Genomic DNA, 27914 nt, shown 5'->3' with positions numbered 1-27914 from the left:
AGAGTTGTCAAATAACATGAAGCCTGGATACCCGAACTGAGTTTTTTAGCTGGCGATGACCGCCTAGTAGGGAATAAACACCATATGGCTAAAAAAACATAAAAAAACCGAATGACCCATATGCAGACTGCCGATAGAGCCACGAAAAGATGAACCAAATATGAAGTCAAAATAGAATATTGCCCGTGCAAGCGTACAAATGCTGAAAGGTAGTTTAAACTTCCTTCCTGGAGAAATCTGTAAGTAAACTTTTACACAAGGAGCAATCAAAACGCGAAGTGCTGTGCTTACCAAGTTAGCCCTGAAGCCTCAACAGAGGGTGTTGGTATTGCATTCCTGTCACCGAAAGGATTGTTTTCATCATCATCTTCCTCGTCGCTCGCAGACTCTTCACTTGCAGTCTCGTAGTGCCTTTGCTTCTCGGGTTGACTGTTGGTTTTGGGAATAGGACTAGGAAGACTCGTCGGCCTTTGTGGCCGTGATGGTTTTGTGGGGCTATCTAAAACTAAACCGGCGAAAGAGCCTGTGACATTTCTCTCAAGGGGTCGCCGAAGATCATCAATGGACAGGTCATCCTCACTGTCACTATCATCATCGACGCTTTTGTCAAGAACTTCAAATGCCATCAACGCATTGACTAACTCTTCATTCGCATGTATCAAACTGCCGAGGAAATCGTCACTCTCAACCACCTGAATATAGCGAAGTATTTGATGCCTGAGAGACTTGCAGCGCTCAAATTTCTCCATCACCTCGGGGTTCTCGCTAACACGTTGTGTCTCACGATTGACAAATTTCAGAGCGTTAGTCAGATTAGTACTTGCCACTGAGGCGGAGGCGATTGTCTGCAATATCTCTGGTCGTTCTTTTTCTAGATTGAACGCAGTTCTTCGATTCCGTTTTTTGTCCTTGGGTTTCCCGGACATGTTTGGAAAGGGAGGCATGGATGATTTGCGACCTGTTGGGGAACCTAGAGCCGTAGACGGGCCTTCTCCAGTGGATATGGATACTGAGTGACCTATTGGCTGTTCTCCACCTGCCTCGGTCTCTTTCAAAACATGGGATTGCTGTGGACGAAGTCGCCTTTTTCGTGTGGGTAGTTGCTTATAGAGAAGAGCTACTCTCTCCATTCCAGGTGTTTTCCCATGTAACACGGCCCACTGTGGAAATAGTTGCTTACATTTTTCTCGTACTTCTGAATCTGAAACAGAATCCGTAGCGGCAACTCGCAGCCTTTCAAGAAGCGGCTCATCTGCAAAGCCTTTGAGAAATCTGTCGCCAGCATTTTGGATTAGAAAGTCAAGAATGGTAAGAGCGCGCAGCTGACGGTGAACGCTCCCATATTTTCTGCGGGAATTTAAAGTAAGTTACCAGTTTAATGTTAACGGACCACTTTTACGTACAGCTTTTTGCGAAGAGCACGGCTGGCCTCTTGTGGTCCACTGCTTTGCAGTCTGATGACCTCGATTAAATCCACAATACCGCTCGAGTCATCGACGTCATAGCTTTCACTAGTTAGTCGGTCAATTTGAACAGTCACCGCCGTGAAAGGTTTTTTCTATCCATGCATGGTTAGACTGTAGATCTTGCAGATATAGCGCTAAGTCAAATGAATCAATAAGTCGGAACACACAAAGCACACCCCACAACCAAGCGCTTTCCTGCAGAAAAATATGGTAGGCTTGCATACAGGTTGTCACTAGAGTTGGGCCATGTTATAATATCAAACCCCAGATATTTCAAAACGGCCAAAAAAAGTGGACTGTAGTAAAAGAGTCATACCGATGTTGAGAACATTGTAACACGTATCCACAAAGGCAATAGAGCTAAAATCAAGTCCAATAGGTGTGCGTGATGCGGCCAGAAACCTGAGACCAAAGGATGTTTCACGAGTATTTGTACTTTCAAGGTCCTCTCATCCTGAACTTATCGACAGTGTTTCATAAGCAATCAACTTTTGAGTACAGTAGTAGAGGGCTCCGCGTTTTATACAAATTCTGCCAGTATTCAAATAAAAAGATAGATCTGTAAGTCACTGAGCAGAAACTTGGGTAAGTTTCCAGTTGTCAAACGGAACAATCCTTAAAATTGATGTAATGGTGCGGGGTAAACGGCAGGTATCGTTGATAATGTGGACTCGTGGCAAAGATGCAGCCAGCAGCAGTAAGAATTATGAACAATGCGGAACCGCTCTTGTCATCGATCGCCTCTATGCTGATACCGCTGTTGAGTGATATCAACAACCAAAAATCAATGGGTGGCCGTTGACCGGCCGCACATGACGTCTTTATCACGTGATCATGGCCAACCAATATAACTTGTTGCAGCTAGCCCCTTGTGTGGAAAGGTGGGGTTTAGGGCTGTAGTTGGATTAGTGGGACGACGTGCCTGGACCCGGGCGGTTAGCTAAGCAGCCCGGGCCGGTTCGGGGCGCCGGTGTAGGGATTCTCCGCTATTTGATGGGCAGCCGAGCAGCCCGAGACCTCCCTGCAATGTCACAGTAAATCGGTCCTGTCCCTGCATGTGCAGCCGATGAAACGCGCAATTACCACCCGTCAAGGATACATATTTAACATCTGCTGATCCCCCAGATTCTACCTTACTGCATTCTTGCTTCGTGTGCTCATTGTGGCGTTGACTCTGCCTGCTCGTCTTCGAAGCGTCGTGTTGCTGCCTTCTACCTCACGTTATTTTTCAATTTCACCATTTAGCCTCAACAAAATGTCTTATGAAAAAGAGTTGTTGGTGGCACAGCTTGCCGTGCAGAGAGCCTCTATTTTAACACAGAAGGTGTTCCACGAGAAAGCCAAAGGAACACTATCGAAAGATGATTTCTCCCCCGTTACAAAGGGAGATTTCGGTGCCCAGGCTTTGATTATCCAGGCTATACGTGCAAATTTCCCGGAAGATGAGATTGTGGCAGAAGAGGAGGCAAGTTCCCTTCGTGAGAACGAGGGTCTGAAAAACGAAATGTGGAATCTTGTCAGAGATATCAAACTGGATGACAAGGAGAGCGATCGAATCATTGGTGGCCCCTTAAAAGATGAAAATGAAATGCTTGAGGCACTTGACGGTGGCCAGAGCCCAGGAGGACCAACAGGCAGAATATGGGCCTTGGACCCCATTGACGGAACGAAGGGTTTCCTTCGGGGGGGACAGTATGCTGTATGTCTCGGTTTGATTGAGAACGGTGACGTTAAAGTTGGCGTGATTGGATGTCCCAACCTTCCCCTGTCCGACTCTGCACCACTCTCGGCGGAAATTGGCCAATCTGGCTCTGCTGGTTCAGAGACCGGTGTTCTTTTCTCCGCAGTTAGAGGTCAGGGAGCTACCAGTCGCCCGCTCTCTCAGGGCGGACTCCAGGAGGGTAAACCAATCTCCATGAAGCCAGTCAAAGATATTACCCAGGCCTGCTTCTGTGAGGGAGTGGAGGCCGGCCACTCTGCTCAAGATGACAATGCAGAAGTGGCCAGGCGACTTGGGATTACTGGGCCTAGTGTACGGTTGGATTCTCAAGCCAAATATTGTTCCATTGCTCGCGGCGCTGGCGATATTTACCTCAGATTACCTGTCCGCGCTGACTATGACGAGAAAATTTGGGATCACGCCGCTGGTGACTTGATCGTGAGGGAGGCTGGTGGTGAAGTTACCGATATCACTGGTAAACGATTGGACTTCACCAAGGGAAGGAAATTGATAGCCAACAAAGGTGTCGTGGCAGCCCCGCAGTCAATTTTCGGGCAAGTCATCGACGCTGTTCGTGCCGTATATGCTGCCAAAATCTGATAGACAAAAACAAGATAGAATCTCAATTGGCCTTGTAGTATACAATGAAATAGAAAATTGTTGGGTTATAAAGAAACCGTACATACCAGCACCTGAATATTCATGTACGTAAATGCAAACAGCCAAAAAATTTAAAGATACCTGGAGAAACTATCATTTGATCTTCTTCGCCTTTAACTTTATGGTCTCCCCATTCACGAAAATGCCCTTTCCCTTATAAGGCTCTGGAGGTCTCCACTTCCTAATGTTTGCTGCGAATTGCGTAACAACTTCTTTGTCAACCCCTTCCAGCAGAATTGTGGTTGGCTGCGGAGTGCTGGCCTTGACGCCTTGTGGAATCCCTAGTTCAACTGGATGTGCAAAGCCGACTTTCAAAGAGACAAATTGCTGGCCTGGAAATTCAGGGGAGACAGTAATGGCTGTTGGCTCGATAATCGCCCTGAAGCCAACACCAACTAGTTTCAGAATGCAGATATGACCCTCAGATACTCCTAAAATATAGTTTTTGAGATGTTGCCGAGTCGTGCCTATATATAAAAGTAATCGATCAGCAATGACATAACCCGTAGTCACGGGCATGATGTTGATGAAGCACGCACCCCACATAGACTTTTGATGCTTATCTTCGATATTCGTCACCCCGAAGTTCGCTTTTTTCGATTCCGGATCGAAATCAAGGGTGCAAAACGAGGGAATATTAAGTGTCATTTTGCCTATTTGCGTATAGTTTAGCAATCTAAAGCTCCTCGAGTTACTATTCCATGCGAGACGTAAACGGACCTAGAGGGCCAGACACTTCCACGCCCATAGTAGGGACATCCACCGCCCGTGATTTCGCGATGCTCTGAGACTTCGGCAATTTCACAAATTTCAACGATACCTCTGGTGGCACTGCGATCGGGGCAGCACCGATTCGGGATTCTCTAGATGACGAAGTGGAAAATTTTTGAGACTGTTGCGGTAAAGAAAAAGCAGGAATAAGGAACGCTGGAGGAGGACTAGATCTTATTGTCTCCCGAAGGAATCTCCGGTAGGAGTGTCGAGCTATTGACCCGCTCATTTTCGTAAAAATTGCACCAGTTTGCCCCAGTGTTGAAAACGATATACTCAGTACGGAGTACCTGACGAGCTCCATTTCCTCCAAGCCTGAAGCAAGGTCACGTGCATGGAGTATGATTATCTGGTTGTATCCCCTAGTCAAACCTTAATGTAGTTAGTTAACTATCTGAGTGAGCGAAGTTGTGGCACAGAGATGATCGCTTAGCTAAGCAGGTTCGAGACTACTTGTCGATATACGCGGACATCATGAAGTACTTTACAGAATATCTATGTGGAGGAATTAGGATCGATAAGTCAATGAATTTTGCTTTAGGGCTACCTGACAAAGAATGAACTGTTGAAAGGCTGACACATCCACTCCAATTAAGCAAGAGGAATGCACTTTGCTTCACAACAAAAAGAACAACTTCAATCTTCCATATGTTCTAGGAAGCAACAGAAGGAAAGATGGAACATTTTGTGGGAGCTGGTGATGATAAGGGATTAAACCATTTGCTAGCTAGCAGAAAGGAGTCTGGAGTAGAACCTGGTGTCAATGTTGAAGTATGCTACTTCTCTGTCATTATTTTGTTGAAGGATGAGCTACCTTGATGTTAAGCTAAATCTCTGATCGGATTGCCCTATAGGATTATCTTCTTCCTCGAACACTGACTCAAAGACTAGCCAAAGGAGTCTTACCACCTAATACTTCCATTCATCGAGATGCACTTCTAGCCATAACAAAAGCAGCTACAGTCTTTGTTTCATACCTCTCATCCCAGTGAGTTATATCTTATCCTAATTTGTGATTTGCTCACTCAACTGTATTGTAGTGCTAATGAGGAAACCGATAAAAAAACAATAACTCCACATGACATTCTTTCTGCACTCAAAGAAATTGAATTTGAATCATTCTGTCCCCGCCTTGAACGCGAGTTGGATTTCTATGCCGAAGCTACTGCATATAAGCAAAGGAGTAAGAACGATAAAGGGCCATCGGATAAGCTACCCAACAGAGTCATGGCTGACCTGGGGGATACTAAGAAGGAGCTGGGTAATAAGAGAGTAAAGTTGGGTGATGTTTTGAATTTGAGAAAGGAAGGAGATGGGAATAAACATGTGATGGACATGTCCAAAAATGGTGATATTGCTGATCGCGGCGCTGGATATCATAAGGGCGAGTATAGCCCAGGTGATGTCAGTGGCCAAGATAACGAGCAGGTGGAGGAGGAATGGGAGGCTGAAGAAGACGAAGAGGAGAAAGATGGTGATGATAATGAAGATATCGATACAGAGGGGGGCTACAGTGAGCAAGGAATGAGTTCAGAGAATGATAATATTAGTCCAGATGATGACTAATAGGTTTGCGCTTAGTTTAGGTACTCCGTAGTTAATTGATGCGGCTCCTGATCAGGTGTGCTGGACGACAACTGTGAGGTCTTCTTCTCTCAGTATTCACCGTAAGACCGCCGGTTACATGAACAGTCAATTCGTAGGCTTAGAAATTCTAAGCTTATGGAAGTTCATCCTCAGATAACCTAGCATTTATCTTTGGCCATATTTTCTCTTCCTTTCTAATGACAGCGCAAAAACTAGGACAATTCCTGCTTTAGCTTGTGAAATATATTTGAACGTCTTTATAGGAACTACTTGTCCATTCAAACGGGAATTGGAAGCCAATTACTATTGTCTTCATTAATTTAATTCTCGAGGATGAAGGCTCCTCCAATTTTACTCCTTTCCTATTGTCTCTTGGCTTATATGGTCCTCGGATTCCTTTCCTTCAATTTGCCTTTTCGGAAAGGTAATGTCGAAAATTCAGAATTCCCGTATGGATCATTTCTTGACGGATACAGATGCTAGTGCTTTTCTAAGACTAAAATCCACCATGGATTTATCATCGCTTCTCCGCCCAGATCCTACACTGAGCAATGAAATACTTTCCGACGCCATTCGACTCTTAGATTCTATGAAGACATCTTCATCTTGCCATCAGCGCGCCGTCATGGACTTAGTTTCTTCTTGCCAGTCACTTGAAGATAACGCAAAATCTCGTGGCAAGGATTCCTCGACTCACTTGGACCAGTTTAAATCTCTATATGCCGCTAGGCTAGCAGTATGCGAGCTTGATGGCGCTGGTGCAGCAACCCCTGATAGCTGCATACCTATCCTAAATATACAACATGAAGACACTATACTCAATTCGTATAATGAAGGCGAGAAGGTGCGGAAGGTCGTTGTGCCGGCACATCTGACTTCCTGCCTCCAATCACTAGAGTCTAAGCCACAGTGGTGGACAAGCTATAGCAACAGTAGGCAGAATGCGGCCGTGATGTGTCAAGCTTCTCGCTTCGAAATAGAACGAGATGAGCTGCTCAAACATCACAGGGACCTTGCAAAGATTACATTCGGCCTTAGTGCATCTTTGAATCAATCACTAACTGATGCTTCACTGGAGGCATTGAAACAGCGTAACTTCTTGAAAATTCTCGATGAGCTACGTTTGAAAAGGGTCAATGATCTCAAAACTACAGATACCCTCTCTCGCGAAAATTTTGCGTCATTTCTCAAGGGTGTAGAAACCCAGATATACAAAGCTGGTATGGATGCGAAGAACTCGATGATAGAAATTTTGTCAGATGCAGAGGTGCTATCTAAGGTCAACTTCTTGTATAAAATAATCGTGTGCACTTATTGACTCTATGCTAGAACATTTTGTCATCTCTTGATACTATTCGAGACTTAAAAAGGAGTATCGATGATATTCACACTGAAGCCATGGATAAGGATTCTAAAAGAATAGCTGCAGAGCAAGAGAGCCATAATGCCAACTCTGAGATGGCGTTAGCTATTCGCTCTTCACTAGATGAGATCAAAAATCATGGCATGGTTCATCTTAATCTTGAGTTTCAGAACTTCCAGTCTTCTCTGGTATGTACTTTTGTTATGCATGCTATAGAATTCAATATGTTAACACTTTGCATAGGTTTCTCTGAACCAAGTAACTGCTTCTATACACCAAAAGCAAACTTCCCTTGACCAGGTACCTCTTAGTTCCGTTATTCTACAGGAATATCTCTGATTTCAGTAGCGTATGGAGCATTTCGACCGTATGTTGGTGCAGTTCGAAGCAAAAGCTCTGCAACTTCAAGAGCTACTGCTCGCTCAAATTTCGAACCATTCTCGGCTTTCAGAGGCATTTCAGTCTGATTTCCTCGTTTCAAGGGCACTATTAAACGACGCAACCAATTCCGCCGCAAACTTAGCATCGGTCCTAGAAGACTCGCTGCAACAATTTACCAAAATCTCCAGAATAGGAGGCGTGCTCAGTTCGCCTTCTTGGCCAGTTTTGGTCTTATTATCATTTTGTTTTCTAATCATAATTAGTCCAAGGCTGGTGGTAGCCTGCCTTCTCATCCTGGGTAAGATATATCCTAATCTGAAAACCTGATACATATGTTAACCCGGTTCGCCCCTAACTACAGCTACATCAACGGGGTTTCTCTTAAATGGAATGCTTAGCAACTGGTCCGGCGTGCAAATCTCTTTTCTCCGCTTAGTTATTAAGCCACACTCAATCCGGCTTTCCACATATTTTTTCCTTGGGATGGTTCTGGGAGTGATTGCTGTTATAATTATCCTCAAAAAGGGATACATTTCGCTATCTGCAACTCGTGACTTGTATATCAAGGCCGTAGGCGGGCCCAAACAAAGATTTTCGGGTGACCTTGCATAGAGCCGATTTCTGATACATAAAATTGGCTTTGTTCACCCTTCATTCACATCGTGCCTAGCCCGATTTTACTACGGGCATTGACTGCCATCTTATGACGGCATCTGGTCCTCGACATTCACTGGCTGATGCTTGATGCTCTCCATGAAACACAAAATATACCCTCTATATACTTGATAATAATGACCCAGCGATCGATACTGGAGTTTCGGTTGTGAATCTATAGCATCTCGCAAATATCTTATGTCTATGTTTTATTTTTGTATCTCTTATGTGCTTCAGCACTTAATTACACCCCCATATCAGAAGGAAGGGACCGAACTTATAATGCTTTTGCTCAATTCTAGTTGTTCTCTTGAAAAGACAATATGAAAACCCAGACTCCGTATAATTTTGTTCTAAACACAGTGTAAGGGGGGATTATCAATGGAAAAATAGCCCTGGGATAACTCATTCCGTTTCAGAAGACCAGCAGAGGAGCATGGAGGCTAATAGGCACTTATGAGACGTTCTCTCTATACATACGTATGTGTATGTACTGAAGATGCTTTGTATACACTCTATATGCAGTCGCCTCAACCGCCCTTCATACTGGGCACCCATTAGTCTTTTTAGAAAAAAAAAGCCCCTGAGAAATACAACAGATTCACGGTGGCAAATATCAGGGTGACTCGAATGCGCGGAATATGGAACTTTGTGTCATCCCAGGCTGGCCGATGACTCACTCGCCTGCATCTATGCGGGCATGACTGTAAGAAATCTCAGCTAGGTAGCTAGGTATTTAACCCTGTGGGAATCCGAGTTCAGGTCGGGAATATGCAAAGTGAGGAAGCGATATTTCAAAGTAGTCGAGCGTGATTCTCCCCTTTGTTCATTTCCCAGCAGCGTCTTGGCGCACCTCAAATTCCACCTGCGTTTTGTCGCGCAACCTCGTCAGTGTTTGTTAGAGATCCCGGCGAGAGAGACAGAACAGAGAGCTGCTGACAAGCAGATGCGTAGGATTTCCCCGGTTTATTACCGCCTCAGTCCTCCAATATGCCCGCCCTTTTTGTCGCTTCTCTTGGTAATCCTCCGCCAAAATACCAGAAGACCCTGCATTCCGCAGGGCACATCCTCATCCGCGCGCTCGCAGAATACCTCTGCGCCAACTCCTTCGCACCAACGCCGCTTCTCGCCAGCGGCCTTACCACAGAGGCATACTTACCGCGCTCGCAGACGAAATTAACCCTATGGCAATCGCCCACTCTCATGAATGTTTCCGGCCCAACCTTGGTGCGCGCGTATAAAAGCTGGCTAACTCGAGAACGAGCACCGGCTGTTCTCTCTCCCAGTATACACCCGACAGGTATCAAGAAGAAGAAGAGCCCGATGCGGCCGCCGCTGAGTCTGATATTGGTACATGACGAGCTAGAGCTCCAGGCTGGTGAGCTCCGGATACGTCGTGGAGGCGCCGAGCTGTCTGCTCGAGGTCACAATGGGATAAAAAGCGTGACGCAGAGCTTGGTCAAAGCCAACCTTCTACCAGCGTCGTCAAAACTCGGAGGGAAACATTCTGGTGGAGGGGACGATGTAGATGTGCCCCCGATTCTACTCCGCGTGGGCATTGGAATTGGGAGGCCTGCGTCTCGCGATCCTAATACCGTAGCGGACTACGTGCTGCGGGAAATGCGTGGTTTTCAAATCGACCAGACTTGCCAGCAAGCAGGACGTCTTGCTGATATGTTGGAGACAGAAATGGCTACAGTGCAGCCCTGAATTCTGCCTTTTCGTCTTTCATTTCTGATACCAAATATATCAACCAACTTCGTACTATAGAACTGGAGTTTTGGGTACTTCTTGGATTCGGGAGCATAGCATATTGGCATGCGTGGGCCATTTTACTGTTTTAATGGAGTCTTATAAATATTAATGCCGTGTCTTATTTTGTTTTTTTTTCTACCCCCTAACTGTACAGATGCAGATCAACAGTCGCTATCTATATATACCACCCTATCCGGATGGCTAGTGAAACGGTTTTAGACTTTTGTCTAAGCCATCAGAGCGTTGCCTTTGTCTGATCCCTCGACTGAACCCACCTGTCAATAACGGCTACGAGCTTCTGGATTTCTTCTATTGAGTTTCTTGCATGGAGGCAAACTCGGACCCTCTCAGTGCCAAGTGGAACTGTTGGCGCCACGATTGCCCTGACCATGAGCCCTTCCTGCTGGCAAGCTTTTGCAAGATCGTGAGGGAATTTGGTTTTGATCGAAAATATAGGAGATGTGGGATGATGCCTCATCTGAAGGATGCTTTTGTCCGTTGGGGAAATAACGGCGAGACTTGTCCGTAGCAATTGTATTTTTTGCTGGAGCTGTGTTTGGAGCTGTGAAAAGATTAGTGTCTCAGTTAGGGTAGAGGAGCCAATTACGGGAACATACAGGCACCATTGCCCCTTCAGCCATGAGCTCATAAGTTGTACGGGTCGCCACGAGAGTTGGAATGCCGGAGGCACTGCTAAAAATTAATGGACGGGCGAAGTTTGTCAAATAGTCCCGGGTAATGGGGTGACAGAGCGCAATAGCTACATCGTGTCAGCAGCTTTCCTACCAGCAATATGCTCTACTGCATGTTCCACGTACCTCCAAGGCTAGCAATGGATTTTCCAAACGTATGCAATCTGATAAAGACCCTATCCTGGACGCCAAGGCTCTGTACCACCCCTCCTCCTCTAGGCCCCAGGATCCCAGTAGAGTGCGCTTCGTCGATTATCAATTGACCATTGCCACCAGGCAGTAGCGTCTCCAGTACGTCTAATATCTCTCGGATTGGCGCAAAATCACCTTCCATGCTATACAAAGACTCAGTGGCCACAATCACATTGCGCTTGCCAGAACGTATCAAATGATCCATGTCTATCTCCGCTTGGAGCTTAACTCGAAAATCCTCCACAGAATTATGCTGGAATGCGATACGTCTAGAGGCTCTGGACAGCCTCATACCATCATGCGTACTGGCATGAATCAACTCATCATACATGATTACATCCCCAATCTGTGGAATGCAGGAAAAGATACTGACATTCGCGTCATATCCGGAGTTGAAGAGTCGGCCACTTGGTGCGCTGTGGAAGTCGGCCAGGAATTTCTCCAGCTCCTCTGCATATTCAGAATTCCCGTCCAAGAGCCTGGAGCCGCTGCTGGCGAGGCGATGCGAAGCAGCAATCTTGGAAAGATTGTCCAGGTACAAGTCACGGAAGCCGGGACATGTAGAAAGAGATAAGAAGTCATTCGAAGAGAAATCCGCGACATCAGACGGAAGCGTTTTCAAGGACCTGAGGCGTCCTCTTGTCTTCCTTTCCGCCAAAATCGCGCGAAGTCTTTCCAGTAGAGGGTTTGGTGTTGCCATTCTCGCTCCAGTGCCCAGTAGTTGAGCCAGAGGGGGAGAGCTTGTCGCCGGCAGCAGCGTAAATAATATAGCACGCGGGTATCTGGTGCCGAATTGCCCCTGGAGACTTGGTAACAATAGTGTCGTTATTAGAGTATGCACATGCGCAATGGAAGATTTCTGCAAATAAAAACGAGCGGATCTGGGTGAACTAACACGGCTGGCCAGCTGGGCACCCGTCTGACTTTAGTGCGGCACCAGGACGGTTCTCCGCAAGGATCCAAGGATTGCGGAACCTTGTTGATAAAGGGAAAAAAAAGGGCACGCCGCTCCCGCCGTCAAAGAAACCAGTCTCCCCTATGCAGGAGCCTGCGTTTGCCAGGCCATGCGGAGGTTGCCCGGCAACAGGTCACAGCTCTCCAGCGGGTTGGAAATCCGGTCAGACGGGCTGGGGCCCGGGTATCAGACACAGTAATGCCCGTGGCATCTTCCCCGGATCTAGACTTTTATCACCCAAGAAATCGGAGATTTGGGCGGCGCGGGACCTAGAACGGCGTAGGCGAGTCGTGATTAGCAGTGAGTCCGGCGGAGTCTGGAGAGAGTTAAACCTAGCGGGCAACGCAGCTAATCGCCGGCCGCAGCGTTCGGTGAGATCAGCTGGGCATTTGCAGGACGCGTGTTGCTCGCCTGCTCGCCTGCTCGTGCTCGGTAGCTCGCGATTCGCATCATGATATCCTCGTTCGTCGGCAGCGGGCTCTGGCGCACCGCGCGTGCATACCAGGTCTACGGCGCCAACACGAACGTGGGGAAGACGGTCGTGTCGACGATCCTGTGCAAGGCCATTCCCGCCCTCTCGCCCGCCGACCCGCTGCGCTTCCTGAAGCCGGTGTCGACAGGGCCGCGGGCGGACGCTGACGACCGGTGGGTGGCCCTGTTGCTTTGCTGCCTGGCTGTGCGGGTTGACGGCCGCGCAACGTCGTGCGTCGATACGAGAGCCTCGCTGACTGACGCCCTGCCATTGGATATAGGCATATCCGGCGCTTTGCGGACGGCATCGCGACCAAATGTCTCTTCCAGTTCGACGAGCCCGTGAGCCCACATCTCGCGGCGCGCCTTAAGCCGGTGAGTCGTCTGCTGCGTTGTTGTCGAGGAGACTCGTTACTTACCGTCCCTCTTCGTTGCAGTGCCCCCAAGATGCGGAAATCGTCGAGGCAGTATCAAAGACACTCAATGCCTGGGCCGAAGAGGCGCCTGGCATCTCCCTAGTCGAGACTGCTGGGGGTGTTCTCTCACCAGGCCCCAATGGAAGCCTCCAGGCCGATCTTTACCGCCCGCTGCGACTGCCTGTTGTCCTGGTCGGCGACTCCAAGCTAGGCGGAGTGGCGGCGTCCATCTCAGCGTACGAGTCTCTTGCAATACGTGGGTACGATGTCGAAGGTGTCATGCTGTTCGAAGACCAGTACTACCGGAACCATGAATTCCTCCGAGAATTCTTTGGAAAGAAGGGGGTTCCGCTGTATACCTTGCCACAGCCCCCGCAGAAGCAGGAGAGCGAGACTGAAATTGCAAAGCTAAAAGACGAGGAAGCTATGAGATCGTTCTACGAGAACGCAATGAAGCATGATAACATTGCTGCACTTCTTGAAAACCTCAAGCTTAAGCATGCGAACCATGTTGAGCGCCTAGATTCTATGGCGAAAAGGGCGCATGAAGTTATATGGTACCCATTCACTCAACATCATGGCATGACTCCAAAGAACATCACCGTGATCGATTCGGCGCACGATGATTGTTTTCAGACGCTGAAACCCAACGGAGATTCAGCCCCAACGAGTGCGCCTGGGTTGCTTCAAGCAACATTCGACGGCTCCGCATCCTGGTGGACTCAGGGGCTAGGCCATGGCAACCCCGACCTGGCTCTGTCTTCTGCTTATGCTGCTGGCCGCTACGGGCATGTCATGTTTGCCGGAAATGTTCACGAGCCAGCACTCGCACTGGCTGAGCTCCTCCTAAATGTGGGACAAAATATTCGCTTGAAGAAGGTTTTCTACACTGACAATGGCAGCACCGGAATGGAGGTTGCGATCAAAATGGCGCTACGGGCAGCTTCTGTCCGCTACGGTTGGGATGCAAGCAAAGAGACAGTCAGCATCATCGGTCTCAAGGGAAGTTACCATGGAGATACGATTGGTGTCATGGATTGTTCAGAGCCCTCTACGTACAACAAGCGTGTGGAGTGGTATAGAGGGCGTGGGCACTGGTTTGATTTCCCCAAGGTGCAAATGTCCAATGGGGTCTGGAGTGTTACGGTCCCTGAAGAGCTGAGCGCCGCTCTCGGTGATGATGTGAAATTTCCAAGTTTATCCGCGATTTTTGACATCGAAGCGCGAGCAGACTCGCCGAGTGCCAAAAGATACCAACACTATATCAAAGTAACACTCGAAAGAATGGTTGAAGAGAAGGGCATGAAATTCGGCGCTTTGATCATTGAGCCTGTCATTCTTGGCGCCGGAGGCATGCTGTTCTCGTAAGTTCAAGGCTCCATGATAATATCTAGGAACTACAACTAACAGCACTCCTACAGTGACCCTCTTTTCCAGCATTCCCTAGTCCAAGTCATTCGCAACCGCCCAGAGATCTTCAAATCTGGTTCTTCACCGCCCTCCACGCCAACAGATTGGTCTGGCGTCCCCGTCATTTTCGACGAAGTCTTCACCGGTCTTTACCGTCTAGGTAGAATCACCTCGGCGTCGTTCCTCCAATGCCACCCCGATATCACCGTTAACGCTAAACTGCTCACCGGCGGCCTCGTCCCGCTGTGCACCACCATGGCCAGCAACGAAATCTTCCAAGCCTTCGACAGCCCACATAAGCATGACGCACTTCTCCATGGCCACAGCTACACCGCTAATGCCGTCGGATGCAGTGTTGGAATGAGCGCTGTTCACACCATGCTCGACATGGAAGAGAGCGGCTATTGGCGGGGCTATGTCCGGGATTGGGCAGGCTGCGGAGAAACACCGCCACCAACCAAAGATGCCGATCATGATACAGAGGGTGCTACGGCCAGACCAGAGGTGTGGAGTTCGTGGTCACAAAGTGTGGTGAGGGATTTATCATTCGCCGAGGAGGTGGAGAGCATCTTTGCCATGGGCACTGTCTTGAGTATAACCCTGAAAGACAAACAGGGTGGCGGAGGTTCGTCGATATTTTTTCCCTTCTCCAATTCCTTTTTTTCTTTTTTGTTTATTTTCTAAATTTATTGTCTCTAGGCTACACATCGACCGCTGCTAGTGGGTTGCAACAGCACTTGCTGGCCGGATCTGACGGATTTAACATCCACTCACGTGTTTTGGGAAATGTCCTCTACCTCATGGCGAGCATCACGTCAAAAAAAGAAACATTATCAAAAATCGAGAAGCTTCTTTGCAGAGCTTTGCTGTAAATGTTTAATTCACTTGTGAGCACTTGCTGGGGTGTCGAAATGTACATTATTGGCATACTACCTATTCGTACTACGATTTGGCATGGAAATTAGCGGGCCCAGGCTATATAAAACAGATCCTTTTAATTATGCAAAATTTACATTAGAAAAGAATATAGTTCAAGTCTACATCAGTTCAGTGTTTTGATGGTTTATTATGCTGTTGTTTCCGACTGGGATCGCGTCTGGGCCGGTTCGGGAGGTGGAGGGGTGGCAGTCTCCGCTGTGACTCTGCCTCTATACTCGCCTCTCTTGAACGGCGGCATAGGGTAGTACCCCCATTTATCAAAGATCTTCTTATCTTCCTCCCATCCGGAACAGTCGGTCGTCAACATCTTCTCTCCAGTAAAAATAGCGTTCGCGCCGGCTTGGAAACAAGTGACTTGCTGCTCTTCGGACATAGAGATACGGCCAGCCGCCAATCTCACGATCGAGATTGGGAGTACGATACGTGCCGTGGCCACGGTTCGGAGAATCTTATCAAAAGAAATCATTTTTCTGTCTCCCAGCGGTGTTCCCTTGATTGGCACAAGGGCATTGACAGGGAAAGACTCCGGGTGCGAGGGAAGCGTCGCGACAGTGTGGAGTAAGCCAACACGGTCGGCATCGCCCTCTCCCAAGCCAAGAATGCCACCAGAACAGACGTTGATACCGGCATCGCGAACATGCCCAAGCGTCTGTAAACGTTCGTCGTATGTTCTGGTGGAGATGACAGAGGGATAGAATTCTCTTGATGTGTCAAGATTGTGGTTATATGCCGTCAGGCCCGCGTCCTTGAGTTCTTTGGCCTGGTCACCGTCAATCATGCCTAGAGTGACACAGACTTCCATTCCCATAGATCGCACCCCAGACACCATAGCCTTGATATTTTTCAAGTTCGTCTTGCGACCACGCATATCTCGCCAAGCGGCGCCCATGCAGAAACGGGTACTGCCATTCTCTTTCGCAACCCGTGCAGCTTCTAACACAGAGTCTACAGGACTAAGCTTCGTGGCTTTGAGGCCTGTGCTGTAACGTGACGATTGGGCGCAATAGGAACAATCTTCGCTGCATCCACCAGTCTTGATGTTCATCAACGTACACATCTGAATCGCGGCGGGGTCATGGAAGCGACGATGAACCGTAGCCTAATGGTAGGTTGGCGGGTTAGAAGGGCATCCTGCCGAGACTCTGGGGCGGTGAGCATACCGAGGCATATGTGAGTTGGTTCAAAGGCGTATTGTAGATTTTCTGTATCTCTTCTCGGGTCCAGTTCATCCGAGGCCCGGTGGCTGTGATGGCATCTTGGAGGATGGAGTTGGCGAGAGGGGGGGTCGGCGACGAGGCAGCGGGGGGAATAATGGTGCTTTGCACAGTGCCATATGATCTGCGAAGTAGACCTCTGGCAGCTGCTGTCCGTGGGAGTGATAGGGCAGCCATCGTAATGAGGATGCCGGCAGGCGAGTGGGAGGAGAGGGGAAGCAGCAGAGGTCGAGAACTGTGCCCCGTCGCAGAAAAATGCACGGCGACGACAGAGTCGCCCCTCGACCACAGGTGGTTGTAGTAGCTAGTTAGGGATTGTCTTGCAACTGCGATATCAACACCCAGTGATGGTCGGAGGATTAGGTCTCAGCTCGATCCTGGAAGGGCGGGTGGTGGGGAGATCGCCAAGCCAGCTCGCAGCCGTCAGCGTGCGCCAATGGCAGCGCCGGCTTATCCGCGTCGCTCGTCGCGGTCCGACGCCCGATCTTGCGCGCACGCACCGCCGGTTTCCGCGGGCAACTACCGGCCCGCCCGCGCCTGAGTGGTGGAAATAAGCCGCTAAATCCCGTCGCCTAAGCCCGATGACTCAGCAACCCGCACAGCACTCGCCCCTGATTTGTCCTTACAGCCCCACCTTCCTAGCCAATTAGCAGCCGCGCCCTGATTATAAATCGAGGCCCGGGCCGACGAAATTGCCGAACCTTCCTCGCCGGCTCGAAAAAGTCGCCGCGCAAGTCTTGTGTTTGAGAGCCGCGGGAACTGGATATTACAGATTATTAATAGGCAGGCAATGGTTCGTAGATTTCTCTGTAGTTAACTGCCTATCGACATCCTGAAAAAGACACAAATCTCTCATTGCCATGCTAGACAAACGTTTGGAGGGCGTTCGCAACGAGCCAGCCCCTGGAATAGGCTATTTCTCCCCCTATCAAAACCCCAAGGCCGGCACCGCCGCAGATCCCCAATCCGATGGCACAAAGCCACCCAAGTTGTTCCAACCGCTGAAATTGCGCGGCTTGACGCTGCAGAATCGCATCGGGGTATTTTGTCTCTGCCAAACTCTTGTCACTATTAGGATGGGCTGTACTGATGGACTTCTCTGTCACTAGCTATCCCCCCTCTGCCAATATTCCGCCGACGATGGCCACATTACAGACTGGCATATGGCCCATCTGGGTGGCATCTCGCTTCGAGGGCCAGGGTTCATACTAATGGAGGCTACTGCAGTGCTTCCAGAAGGAAGAATATCACCCGAGGATGCCGGCTTGTGGAAAGATTCTCAGATTGAGCCCCTGAGGCGACTCACGGAATTTATCCACAGCCAGAACCAGGTGATTGGCATACAGCTCGCCCACGCTGGCCGGAAAGCGAGCACTCTGGCCCCGTTCCTTGCGACTGGCGATATTGCTGTGGAAGCAGCTGGCGGCTGGCCGGATAATATCAAAGGCCCGAGTGACATTCCGTACTCTGCACGACTGGGTCAGCCAAAAGCTATGGCCAAGGCAGACATCGAAGAGGTGAAACAAGCCTGGGGCGCTTCAGTGCGGCGCGCAGTAGCCGCTGGGATGGACTTCATTGAAATCCACAACGCGCACGGCTATCTCCTGTACTCTTTTTTGTCACCTGTTTCCAACAACCGCACCGACGAATATGGCGGAAGCTTTGAAAACCGCATGCGCTTGACCAACGAAATCGTCGATATCTGCCGTCAGAATATGCCCGAGGATATGCCGCTGTTTTTGCGATTTTCCGCAAGCGACTGGCTGGAAGAGTCCCGCCCAGATCTACCCAGCTGGAAACTGGAGGATTCTATTCGCTTTTCGCAAGTGCTTGCAGAAAAAGGGCAAGTGGATTTTCTCGATGTGAGCTCGGGCGGCAACCATCCCGATCAAAGGATTGCGCTGGGTCCATCGTTCCAGGCGCATTTTGCTATCGCGATAAAGAAAACGGTTGGAGATCGAATTGCCGTTGGTACTGTTGGGGGCATTACAAATGGCAATCAGGCTAATGATCTGCTTGAGAAAGACGGATTAGATAGTGTACTGATAGGCAGACTCTTTATGAAAAACCCCGCGGCGGTATGGACCTTTGCAGAGGATCTGGGCGTCGATTTCAAGATTGCCAATCAGATTGGATGGGCTTTTGCAACACGGGGATCAACAGGCTTTCTGAAACTCAAAGGCAAAGTGCACAAAATTTAGGCCATGTCGATTTACTAAAGAAAATTTCAAAATGACAAGAGTCTATATCGTACATCTACCAATAATAGAATCCTTTGATCAAATGAAGCAGACTCGAGAAAACAATTATACATGTACGTACAAATGGGCAAAGATAGCACAATATCTTGCTGAGTATCGACTTCAGATATCCTAGGATTTGAGCTAGTTTCTCCGGATCTTGTTAGACAATTGGACATCATTTGCTTAAACTACCCGAAGCGACGCAGAAAATGAAACATTATTTTCTGACAAAGTGATGCATGAAAAGATATTATCATCAAGATGGTATTATGAAGAAAAGCTGGACTTGGTAACGGGAGATAGATTCGGATTACTGTGGAATGTATGATTGACTCCTAAGCTCTGTTGAGTGGTAGAGAAGCGAGCAAATTTATATAACAGGCCAGTAAGCACAACAAAGTGACTCGGTCCTATTGGGTGGGTGAGGGGTCCACAGACAGAATAGTTGGGTATTGATGCATGAAGTGTTCGGCACAACAGCACCAGTCCAATCACTGATTCGCTGAGCGATATTTTTTAAGGGTATAACTCGGGAGTGTAAGGTAGATGATTTTAGCGTCAGCTTCCAGGAAGATATTCTGCATTACAGTAGCTTCTAACTCTCGTAGGCGGGCAGGATGAGCTTCCCGTCGATGGCTACGTAGTGATAGGACTGTCCGTCGGGGGTGGTGAGAGATCAACTACCAATGCAGCTAACTTGGTACATGCTATTTTGGTAGTTTGGTTAATATCTAGGTCCATAGGGAGAATGTTTTCATCGGTATCAGTGAGATTAGCAATATCATTGGGATCCTCCATATTGTATCGTTTGGTTCGGATTATCCTGCCGAGCAGGGCGTCTAATTTACAGTTGGTTGCAAAAGTATTGCGAAATGTGCCAAATTCGCGTTTTTTAGTGTGCCCTAGGAACTCCACACAAAACATAGATATGTAGAAACCCAATTTTGCTCAAATTTGGCTTGTACAATCAACTGCAATCTATTTCTCATATATTTTGTTAGTAAAACTGTTTCAATAGTGATAGTTAATCTCTCACATATCAAATCATGACTTCTTATAAGTTTCATCATTCTGCACTCAAAGCTATCAAGAAAACAGCTCTCTCACATGCCAAAACTGCAGAAGCTTCTTCTGAGCTTAAATTAAAGCTTTGAAGTTCAGCTTTGACTTCTATAGCAGCTGAAGATGAGAATATGAATGTCAATCAGAAGAATACACAGTTTAAGTCTTCAGAAACTATTTCTACTACAAAGAAATGTGATTGAAATTTTATTAAAAGTCTGTCTGTCAATCTTTTACTGCTGTCATCATCATCACCACCATCTGATTCTCTAGATAATGTCAGTATCATTGTTATTGTTAAATGTATGATTGAAAAGCAGAATGTGGCAGAAAAGACTCTTCTTTTAAAGCTCATGAAGTTTTTTGAATGAAAGTCTTTCTGAACTCAGTATTTTATGAAGATTAATCACTGAAACTATAAGAATGAGCAAAAGATCTCTTATATTGATGCTCTAGCACAGATTTTCTATACAAAGACAAAGACTCAAAGCACAACTATTATGAAATCATTCATTAACAATTAAGAGAACTGACAGCAGTTATTAACAGTTCTTGAACATTTCATACAATCAGACTTCATGTGCAAATATATTTATATAGTAATGAATTTTGCAGCAAGTTCTTTCAAAACAGCATTTAAGTCAATAACTACTAATGTAGAATCTTCAAAGCACTTTAAATTAAAGCTTTCATCTGTTGTTGTGAAGAATATATTCTCTTCACCATCATCATCACTGTCATCAGTACAGCACAAAAGATCACAATCAACATCTACAATTTATTAGCTTACTGAAATTAAGAAGAAGAAAGATTCTAATACTGCTTAATTAATAAAAGAGCTGCAAATCAATTATTCATGTAAATTAAGAGCTTGTATTAATTATAAAAAGAGTTCTTATTGAATCTTCTATTTAAATGACAGTCATATTTCACTGATATTCAGTAACTACATGATCTGAATAGAGTAAATTAAAGCAGAGTATGCTACATCTACTAATTCTTCTGAAAAGCTTATGAAGCAGTGGCTACAAGAGCAAATGAAGAAGAAAAATAAAGATAAAAATAGAGATAATGAAGAGTTTTCTAAAACTTTAAATGTATCTTCTTCAAACATTGCTTCTATTATGGTTTTTGAGTCTTCAGCTTCTACTAATGACATGAATTTAAATCTTATGCAAATGATGCTGTTAAAGCATTTTACTAGCAACTCTAATCAGTAAAATGCAGTGTCTATCTATTCATACTATTCTTCTTCTTCAGTATCTGCTTCAATGTCAGTGTCAGATTCAGTTTAATATACAATGAACTGAACTTCTTCAGACAATTCTATAACTCTCAAATGAGAGTCTGCCAGCATAGAATCTCTACATATGTCATAGTTAATTAGCAATTCATTCATGATGAGTATTTCTTATTTCTCTGACATGAGATCTTCAAATTCTCTGAGTGTGAAAGAGTTGTCTGCACAGTCTGCATCTATATTGAAGAATTCAATAAGTAAAATTGCTGCTTTGTGACAAAATATTTTATTTCAGTCCAGCAGCTCTGTATCACACTATGAAGAGTATAATGACAGTATATTTAATGTCTATGCTCAGTGACTTATAGTAAAGAGATCTGCACAAAAGCAGACAATATTGAAGGCTCAGACATCTCTACAGACACAAAATTATAAATTAGATCAAGTACAAGATCTGAAACCCAAGCAGCTTACTCAATTAGACATTTGCATGGACACATTTAACATTCTATGTGCAGATTTGAAGAATCCAACATGAAAGACTCTTGCACAGACTAGATTTGTTGAAATGGAGACACAGTTGAAGACACAAATAACTACTTAGAAGAAAGAGAATTTAATGAACAATATGATGATGTAAATTACTATAAATTCTGTCTGTATATATCAGATTATTCAACTAATCAATGTAACTATTCTTGAAGAATTCTCAAGCATTCTTCTCCTTCATGAAACTCTATACAGCATGATGTAGAAAGGCTTCAAAATCTTCAGCAAATGTGTCTGTAACTGTCATATTCTTATTTCTCTGTAACCACACTTTTAATGAGTGAAATGACTGTTCAATTAGATTGTAATCTGATGAATATGAAGATAGAAATAACAGCTTTATCTCTGCTTCACTGCACATTATACAGAGCTCATTTAAATGGTGGATTGCACAGTTATTCATTACTAGAATCAAGAAATTGTGCTGACACTGAGATAGAACTCTGTGCTGAACAAATTCATTGAATCTCTCTGTTGTGTAAAAGTCATGAAAGATATCATATGCCATGTAATCTTCTATATTCAATGCTGGCAGAATGCTCCAATGTCTGAATTAAGTACAGAGTCTTTGAACATGGCAAGAAAACTCTCTAGAAGATCACTTATAATGTCTATCAATTGTATGTTCATTGACAGCACTTTCATCAATAAAAATAAAGAATTTGAATGCATATTAAGTAATAGTAATTATTCAGTTCAATCAAAGAGTCTTGTTTTGTTGACTCATAATAGAATGAATCTATAAATGCAATAACAGATCAATAATCTCCTACAATTCTACTACTATAGAAAATTCACTCTTTTATGTGTTATTTGACAAGATTTCAGAGCTCTGCTGATTGTGGAAGTGCTAACTTTGACATCATATTCTTCACTAACAAAAGCTGCTGTCTCATTCAAATAGAAAGTGAAATATTCAGCAAAGAAATTCTCTAAATCATCAATTATATTCTTAGTGAGCTTTCTAGATCTTTCAATTACAGATTTTGATCTGTATGATGTCTGAAAATGATGAATATGCTGTGCTATGCAATATACTGTTGTGACATGGCATCTGACTACTCTAGAGATCTCTTGGACATTAGTTTTAACACATAGAAGCTCAAGAATAAGCTGTAAGATTGAGTCTGATAATCTAGGTGCCATTGAAACAGTTTTACTAACAAAATATATGAGAAATAGATCACAGTTGATTGTACAAGCTGAATTTGAGCAAAATCAGATTTCTACATATCTATGTTTTGTGTGGAGTTCCTAGGGCACACTACAGTTGGTTGCAAAAGTATTGTGAAATGTGCCAAATTCACATTTTTTAGTGTGCCCTAGAAACTCCACACAAAACATAGATATGTAGAAATCTGATTTTGCTTGAATTTGGCTTGTATGATCAACTGCAATCTATTTCTCATATATTTTGTTAGTAAAACTGTTTCAATGACACCTAGATTATCAGACTCAATCTTATGGCTTATTCTTGAGCTTCTATGTGTTAAAACTAATGTCCAAGAGATCTCTAGAGTAGCCAGATGCCATGTCATAACAGTATATTGCATAGCACAGCATATTCATCATTTCCAGACATCATACAGATCAAAATCTGTAATTGAAAGATCTAGAAAGCTCACTAAGAATATAATTGATGATTTGAAGAATTTCTTTGCTAAATATTTCACTTTCTATTTGAATGAGACAGCAGCTTTTATTAGTGAAGAATATGATGTCAAAGTTAGCACTTCCACAATCAGCAGAGCTCTGGAATCTTGTCAAATAACACATAAAAGAGTGAATTTTCTATAGTAGTAGAATTGTAGAAGGTTATTGATCTGTTATTGCATTTATAGATTCATTCTATTATGAGTCAATAAAACAAGACTCTTTGATTGAACTGAATGATTACTATTGCTCAATATGCACTCAAATTCTTTATTTTTATTGATGAAAGTGCTGTCAATGAACATACAGTTGATAGACATTATGAGTGATCTTCTAGAGAGTTTTCTTGCCATGTTCAAAAACTCTGTACTTAATTCAGACATTGGAGCATTCTGCCAGCATTGAATATAGAAGATTACATGATGTACAATATCTTTCACAGCTTCTACACAACAGAGAGATTCAATGAATTTGTTTGACACAGAATTCTATTTCAGTGCCAGCACAATTTCTTAGTTCTAGTAATAAATAACTGTGCAATCCACCATTCAAACAAGCTTCATATAATGTGCAGTGAAGCAGAGGTAAAGCTGTTATTTCTATCTTCATATTCATCAGATTACAACTCAATTGAACAGTCATTTCACTCATTAAAAGCATGATTATGAAGAAATAAGAATATGACAGTTACAGACACATTTGCTGAAGATTTTGAAGTCTTTCTACATCATGCTGTACAGAGTTTCATGAAGAGAAAGAATGCTTGAGAATTCTTCAAGAATAGTCACATTGATTAGTTGAATAATCTAATATATACAGACAGAATTTATAGTAATTTACATCATCATATTGTTTATTGAATTCTCTTTCTTTTAAGTAGTTATTTGTGCCTCCAATCATGTCTTCATTTCAATAAATCTAGCCCATGCAAGAGTCTTTTATGTTGAATTCTTCAAATCTGCACATAGAATGTCAAATGTGTTCATGTGAATGTCTAATCAGATAAGCTGCTTAAGTTTCAGATTTTGTACTTGATCTAATTCATAATTTTATGTCTGTAGAGATGTCTGAGTCTTCAATATTGTCCACTTTTATGCAGATCTCTTTACTATAAGCCACTGAGTGTAGACATTAAATATACTGTCATTATACTCTTCATAGTGTGATACAGAGCTGCTGAATCAAAATGAAATATTCTGTCACAAAGTAGTAATTTTGCTTATTGAATTCTTTAATACAGATGCAGACTGTGCAGACAACTCTTTTATGCTTAAAGAATTTAAAGATCTCATGTCAGAAGAATAAGAAATACTCATCATAAGTGAATTGCTAATTAACTGTGACATATGTAGAGATTCTATGCTGGCAGACTCTTGTTTGAGAGTTATAGAATTATCTGAAGAAGTTCAGTTCATTGTATATTGAGCTGAATCTGACACTGATGTTGAAGCAGATGCTGAAGAAGAAGAATAGTACAGATAGATAGACACTGCATTTCACTGATTAGAGTTGCTAGTAAAATACTTTAACAGCATCATTTGCATGAGATTTGAATTCATGTCATTAGTAGAAGCTGGAGATTCAAAAACCACAGTAGAAGTAGTGTTTGAAGAAGATACATTTAAAATCTTAGAAGACTCTTCATTATCTCTATCTTTGTCTTTATTTTTCTTCTTCATTTGCTCTCATAGTCACTGCTTCACAAGCTTTTCAGAAAAATTAGTAGGTGTAGCATGCTCTGCTTTAATTTGCTCTACTTAGATCATGTAGTTACTGAATATCAGTGGAATATGACTGTCATTTAAATAGAAGATCCAACAAGAACTCTCTTTATAATTAATATAAGCTTTTAATTTACATGAATAATTGATTTGCAGCTCTTTTATTAACTGAGCAGTATTAGAATCTTTCTTCTTCTTAATTTCAGCAAGCTGACAGATTGTAGATGTTGATCATGATCTTTTGCACTGTACTGATGACAGCAGTGGCAGCAGAGAAGAGAATATATTCTTCACAATAACAGACAGAAGCTTCAGTTTAAAGTGCTTTGAAGATTCTATATTAATAATTATTAGCTTAAATGCTGTTTTAAAAGAACTCACTGCAAAATTCATTACTATATGAATATATTTGCACACAGAGTCTGATTATATGAGATGTTTAAGAACTGTTAATAACTACTGTCAGTTTTCTTAATTGTTAATGAATAATTCTGTGATAGTTGTGCTTCAAGTCTTTGTCTCTGTATAGAAAATCTGTGCTAGAGCATCAATATAAGAGATCTTTTGCTCATTTTTATAGTCTCAGCAATTAATCTTCATAAAATACTGAGCTCAGAAAGACTTTCATTCAAAAGACTTCATGAGCTTTAAAAGAAGAGTCTTTTCTGCCACATTCTGCTTTTCAATCATACATTTAACAATAACAATGATACTGATATTATCTAGAGAATCAGATGGCAGCAACAGTGACAGCAGCAGTAAAAGATCAGTAGACAGACTTTTGATAAAATCTCAATTACATTTCTCTGTAGTAAAAATAGTTTTTAAAGACTCAAACTGTGTATTCTTCTGATCAGCATTCATACTCTCATCTTCAGCTGCTACAGAAGTCAAAGCTAAGTCTTAAAGCTTCAATTTAAGTTCAGAAGAAGCTTCTGCAGTTTTGACATGTGAAGAAACTGTTTTCTTAATAGCTTTGAGCACAGAACAGTGAAACTTATAGAGAGTTATGATTTAATATGTGAGAGATTAACTATCACTATTGAAACAGTTTTACTAACAAAATATATGAGAAATAGATTGCAGTTGATCATACAAGCCAAATTTAAGCAAAATCAGGTTTCTACATATCTACATTTTGTGTGGAGTTCCTAGGGCATGCTAAAAAACATGAATTTGGCACATTTCACAATACTTTTGCAATCAACTGTAAAAAACAAATTCTAGAGTCCCCAGATGCCCAGATGTGTGGTCAACAGATGTCTTAACTGATAATTACTGATTCCAAACACAGATGTTATCAGTGCACAATTGATATGATGTGGATTGAACTGTCTCCAGATGTTGTGAAGTGGCTCAACAGATCTTGGCATTGTATAATCAGATTAAGTTACCAGATATTACTAGAAGTACCAGAAGGTCTTGAAAGAACTCAGAATGTAGTAACTGTAACAAAACAGTCACTTACAAAGATGCTCAGTATGGTGTTGTAAGATGATGAGTGGTCATACTTTTCTACTATCTGATTACTACTGATAAGAGAGAACTCAGTGGAAGATTCCACTGAGTTCACATGATTCAGCTTATGTAAAGAACACAATACATGGAGTTTGTCTCACTTTGCTTATGTAAAAGAACACATTGTGTACACTATTTCTAATATAGTCTAGCTTGATTTTGTGTGCAAACTTCTTCCCCCCCCCTCACACTAATAATATTTCTCACTTTGCTCACTCTTGCTCTCTTCTTCTTCTTTACAACTGCAACATCATGAAGGTAAGCAGATTCTCCCATATTAAACTGCATGCTTTTTCAAGCTTTTAAATGTGCTCAATTTGAGCTTGAAAGTGATTTTATTACAGTCTCTCACTATGTGCATAAAATTGAGTTCTTTATGCAGGGGTGAACAGGAGTCTCAGCTTCAGCCCAAGATTAAGTTTTGAATCTTACTTCTTGTTTGGCTCTTTATCTAGAAATTAGTAACTAATCAGTTGTTTTTGATAATAGATCAGCATCTATCCTCCCTATTCTTCTGCTGATTTGCTATCAACATTCCAATCAATACAATTATTTGCTACTAGTTATTACTGAATAGCTAATTATGACAGCATCAGCAGAACAAGATTCTGCTTCTGATCAGTCACAATCAGAAGAAACTAAAAATGTCTTCACAGTTCTCACTTCTACTTCTACTGTTGTCTCTGAACATGCAGCTGCTCTTGCAGCATTAACTGATCTGAGTGGTCTGGCAGCTCTAGCAGCAATTGCTGTACTTACAAAAGAATTCAAAAAAGCTGACTGTCTGGTGTCATCTCAGTCAGAGAAGAGGAAGAAGCTTGCTGACTTGTAGACAATAGTTTCTTTGAGTCACTACTGATACTTACTGATAGATCAGTACTAATCAGTAATATATGATAGAATTAAAAAGCTCTGTGACTGTGAAGTGCACAAAGTCCAACATTTTCAAGTCAAGAGTACTATTGTAAGTAGAGAGACTCCCACTACTTTATACTGATCATTAACAGTTTTATCAGAAGATTATGGCATGTGCTCATTGATGTCTCTTTTGCACATATGAAACATTCATGACCACAATAATAATAGTGAATTACTATCAGTACTTATCAGTTACAATAGATCATTCAAAATAAGTCAGGGCACAACAATTCAGAAGTGTGAGCAAGTCAATGTGCAGTAGAAGCTCATACAACAAAAGCTTAGTTAGTAGAATATACTTACTGATAACTATATAAATATATATAAATATATAAGTATATAGTTATATATAAGGTTTTGGTGA

General features: G+C 43.7%; 10 protein-coding genes across 10 annotated transcripts; 6 read left to right on the top strand and 4 right to left on the bottom strand.

The window, feature by feature from the left end:
- Window positions 1-214: 214 nt before the first annotated feature.
- Window positions 215-1797, bottom strand: LOZ57_006114 (uncharacterized protein; the record flags this gene model as incomplete). The annotated part of the gene is made up of 4 exons (XM_049255135.1): window positions 215-227; window positions 292-1347; window positions 1404-1558; window positions 1783-1797. 4 exons carry the CDS (start codon window positions 1795-1797, stop codon window positions 215-217), a joined length of 1239 nt encoding a protein of 412 aa, XP_049105863.1.
- Window positions 1798-2721: 924 nt separating this feature from the next.
- Window positions 2722-3786, top strand: MET22 (3'(2'),5'-bisphosphate nucleotidase; the record flags this gene model as incomplete). The annotated part of the gene is made up of 1 exon (XM_049255134.1): window positions 2722-3786. The coding sequence occupies one exon, from the start codon at window positions 2722-2724 to the stop codon at window positions 3784-3786; it is 1065 nt and encodes a 354-aa protein (XP_049105862.1).
- A 153-nt stretch (window positions 3787-3939) lies between these two features.
- On the bottom strand, window positions 3940-4846 carry MRPL6 (54S ribosomal protein L6 mitochondrial; the record flags this gene model as incomplete). The annotated part of the gene is made up of 3 exons (XM_049255133.1): window positions 3940-4313; window positions 4386-4499; window positions 4567-4846. 3 exons carry the CDS (start codon window positions 4844-4846, stop codon window positions 3940-3942), a joined length of 768 nt encoding a protein of 255 aa, XP_049105861.1.
- A 446-nt stretch (window positions 4847-5292) lies between these two features.
- Window positions 5293-6183, top strand: LOZ57_006111 (uncharacterized protein; the record flags this gene model as incomplete). The annotated part of the gene is made up of 3 exons (XM_049255132.1): window positions 5293-5388; window positions 5472-5605; window positions 5658-6183. The coding sequence occupies 3 exons, from the start codon at window positions 5293-5295 to the stop codon at window positions 6181-6183; spliced, it is 756 nt and encodes a 251-aa protein (XP_049105860.1).
- Window positions 6184-6631: 448 nt separating this feature from the next.
- Window positions 6632-7906, top strand: LOZ57_006110 (uncharacterized protein; the record flags this gene model as incomplete). The annotated part of the gene is made up of 3 exons (XM_049255131.1): window positions 6632-7471; window positions 7534-7755; window positions 7811-7906. The coding sequence occupies 3 exons, from the start codon at window positions 6632-6634 to the stop codon at window positions 7904-7906; spliced, it is 1158 nt and encodes a 385-aa protein (XP_049105859.1).
- Window positions 7907-9592: 1686 nt separating this feature from the next.
- Window positions 9593-10312, top strand: LOZ57_006109 (uncharacterized protein; the record flags this gene model as incomplete). Its single annotated transcript, XM_049255130.1, has 1 exon — window positions 9593-10312. One exon carries the CDS (start codon window positions 9593-9595, stop codon window positions 10310-10312), a length of 720 nt encoding a protein of 239 aa, XP_049105858.1.
- A 280-nt stretch (window positions 10313-10592) lies between these two features.
- LOZ57_006108 (uncharacterized protein) lies at window positions 10593-11941 on the bottom strand (the record flags this gene model as incomplete). Its single annotated transcript, XM_049255129.1, has 3 exons — window positions 10593-10919; window positions 10975-11117; window positions 11176-11941. The coding sequence occupies 3 exons, from the start codon at window positions 11939-11941 to the stop codon at window positions 10593-10595; spliced, it is 1236 nt and encodes a 411-aa protein (XP_049105857.1).
- Window positions 11942-12647: 706 nt separating this feature from the next.
- LOZ57_006107 (uncharacterized protein) lies at window positions 12648-15365 on the top strand (the record flags this gene model as incomplete). Its single annotated transcript, XM_049255128.1, has 5 exons — window positions 12648-12841; window positions 12949-13042; window positions 13105-14447; window positions 14505-15118; window positions 15193-15365. The coding sequence occupies 5 exons, from the start codon at window positions 12648-12650 to the stop codon at window positions 15363-15365; spliced, it is 2418 nt and encodes an 805-aa protein (XP_049105856.1).
- Window positions 15366-15559: 194 nt separating this feature from the next.
- Window positions 15560-16823, bottom strand: BIO2 (biotin synthase; the record flags this gene model as incomplete). The annotated part of the gene is made up of 2 exons (XM_049255127.1): window positions 15560-16531; window positions 16593-16823. 2 exons carry the CDS (start codon window positions 16821-16823, stop codon window positions 15560-15562), a joined length of 1203 nt encoding a protein of 400 aa, XP_049105855.1.
- A 683-nt stretch (window positions 16824-17506) lies between these two features.
- On the top strand, window positions 17507-18847 carry OYE32 (NADH-dependent flavin oxidoreductase; the record flags this gene model as incomplete). The annotated part of the gene is made up of 2 exons (XM_049255126.1): window positions 17507-17686; window positions 17756-18847. The coding sequence occupies 2 exons, from the start codon at window positions 17507-17509 to the stop codon at window positions 18845-18847; spliced, it is 1272 nt and encodes a 423-aa protein (XP_049105854.1).
- Between the last annotated feature and the right edge of the window lie 9067 nt (window positions 18848-27914).

Source organism: Ophidiomyces ophidiicola (genome assembly GCF_022830035.1).
Source record: "Ophidiomyces ophidiicola strain CBS 122913 chromosome Unknown scaffold_36, whole genome shotgun sequence".
NCBI classification, from domain to species: domain Eukaryota; kingdom Fungi; phylum Ascomycota; class Eurotiomycetes; order Onygenales; family Onygenaceae; genus Ophidiomyces; species Ophidiomyces ophidiicola.
This window is presented reverse-complemented; position numbering and strand designations above follow the sequence as displayed.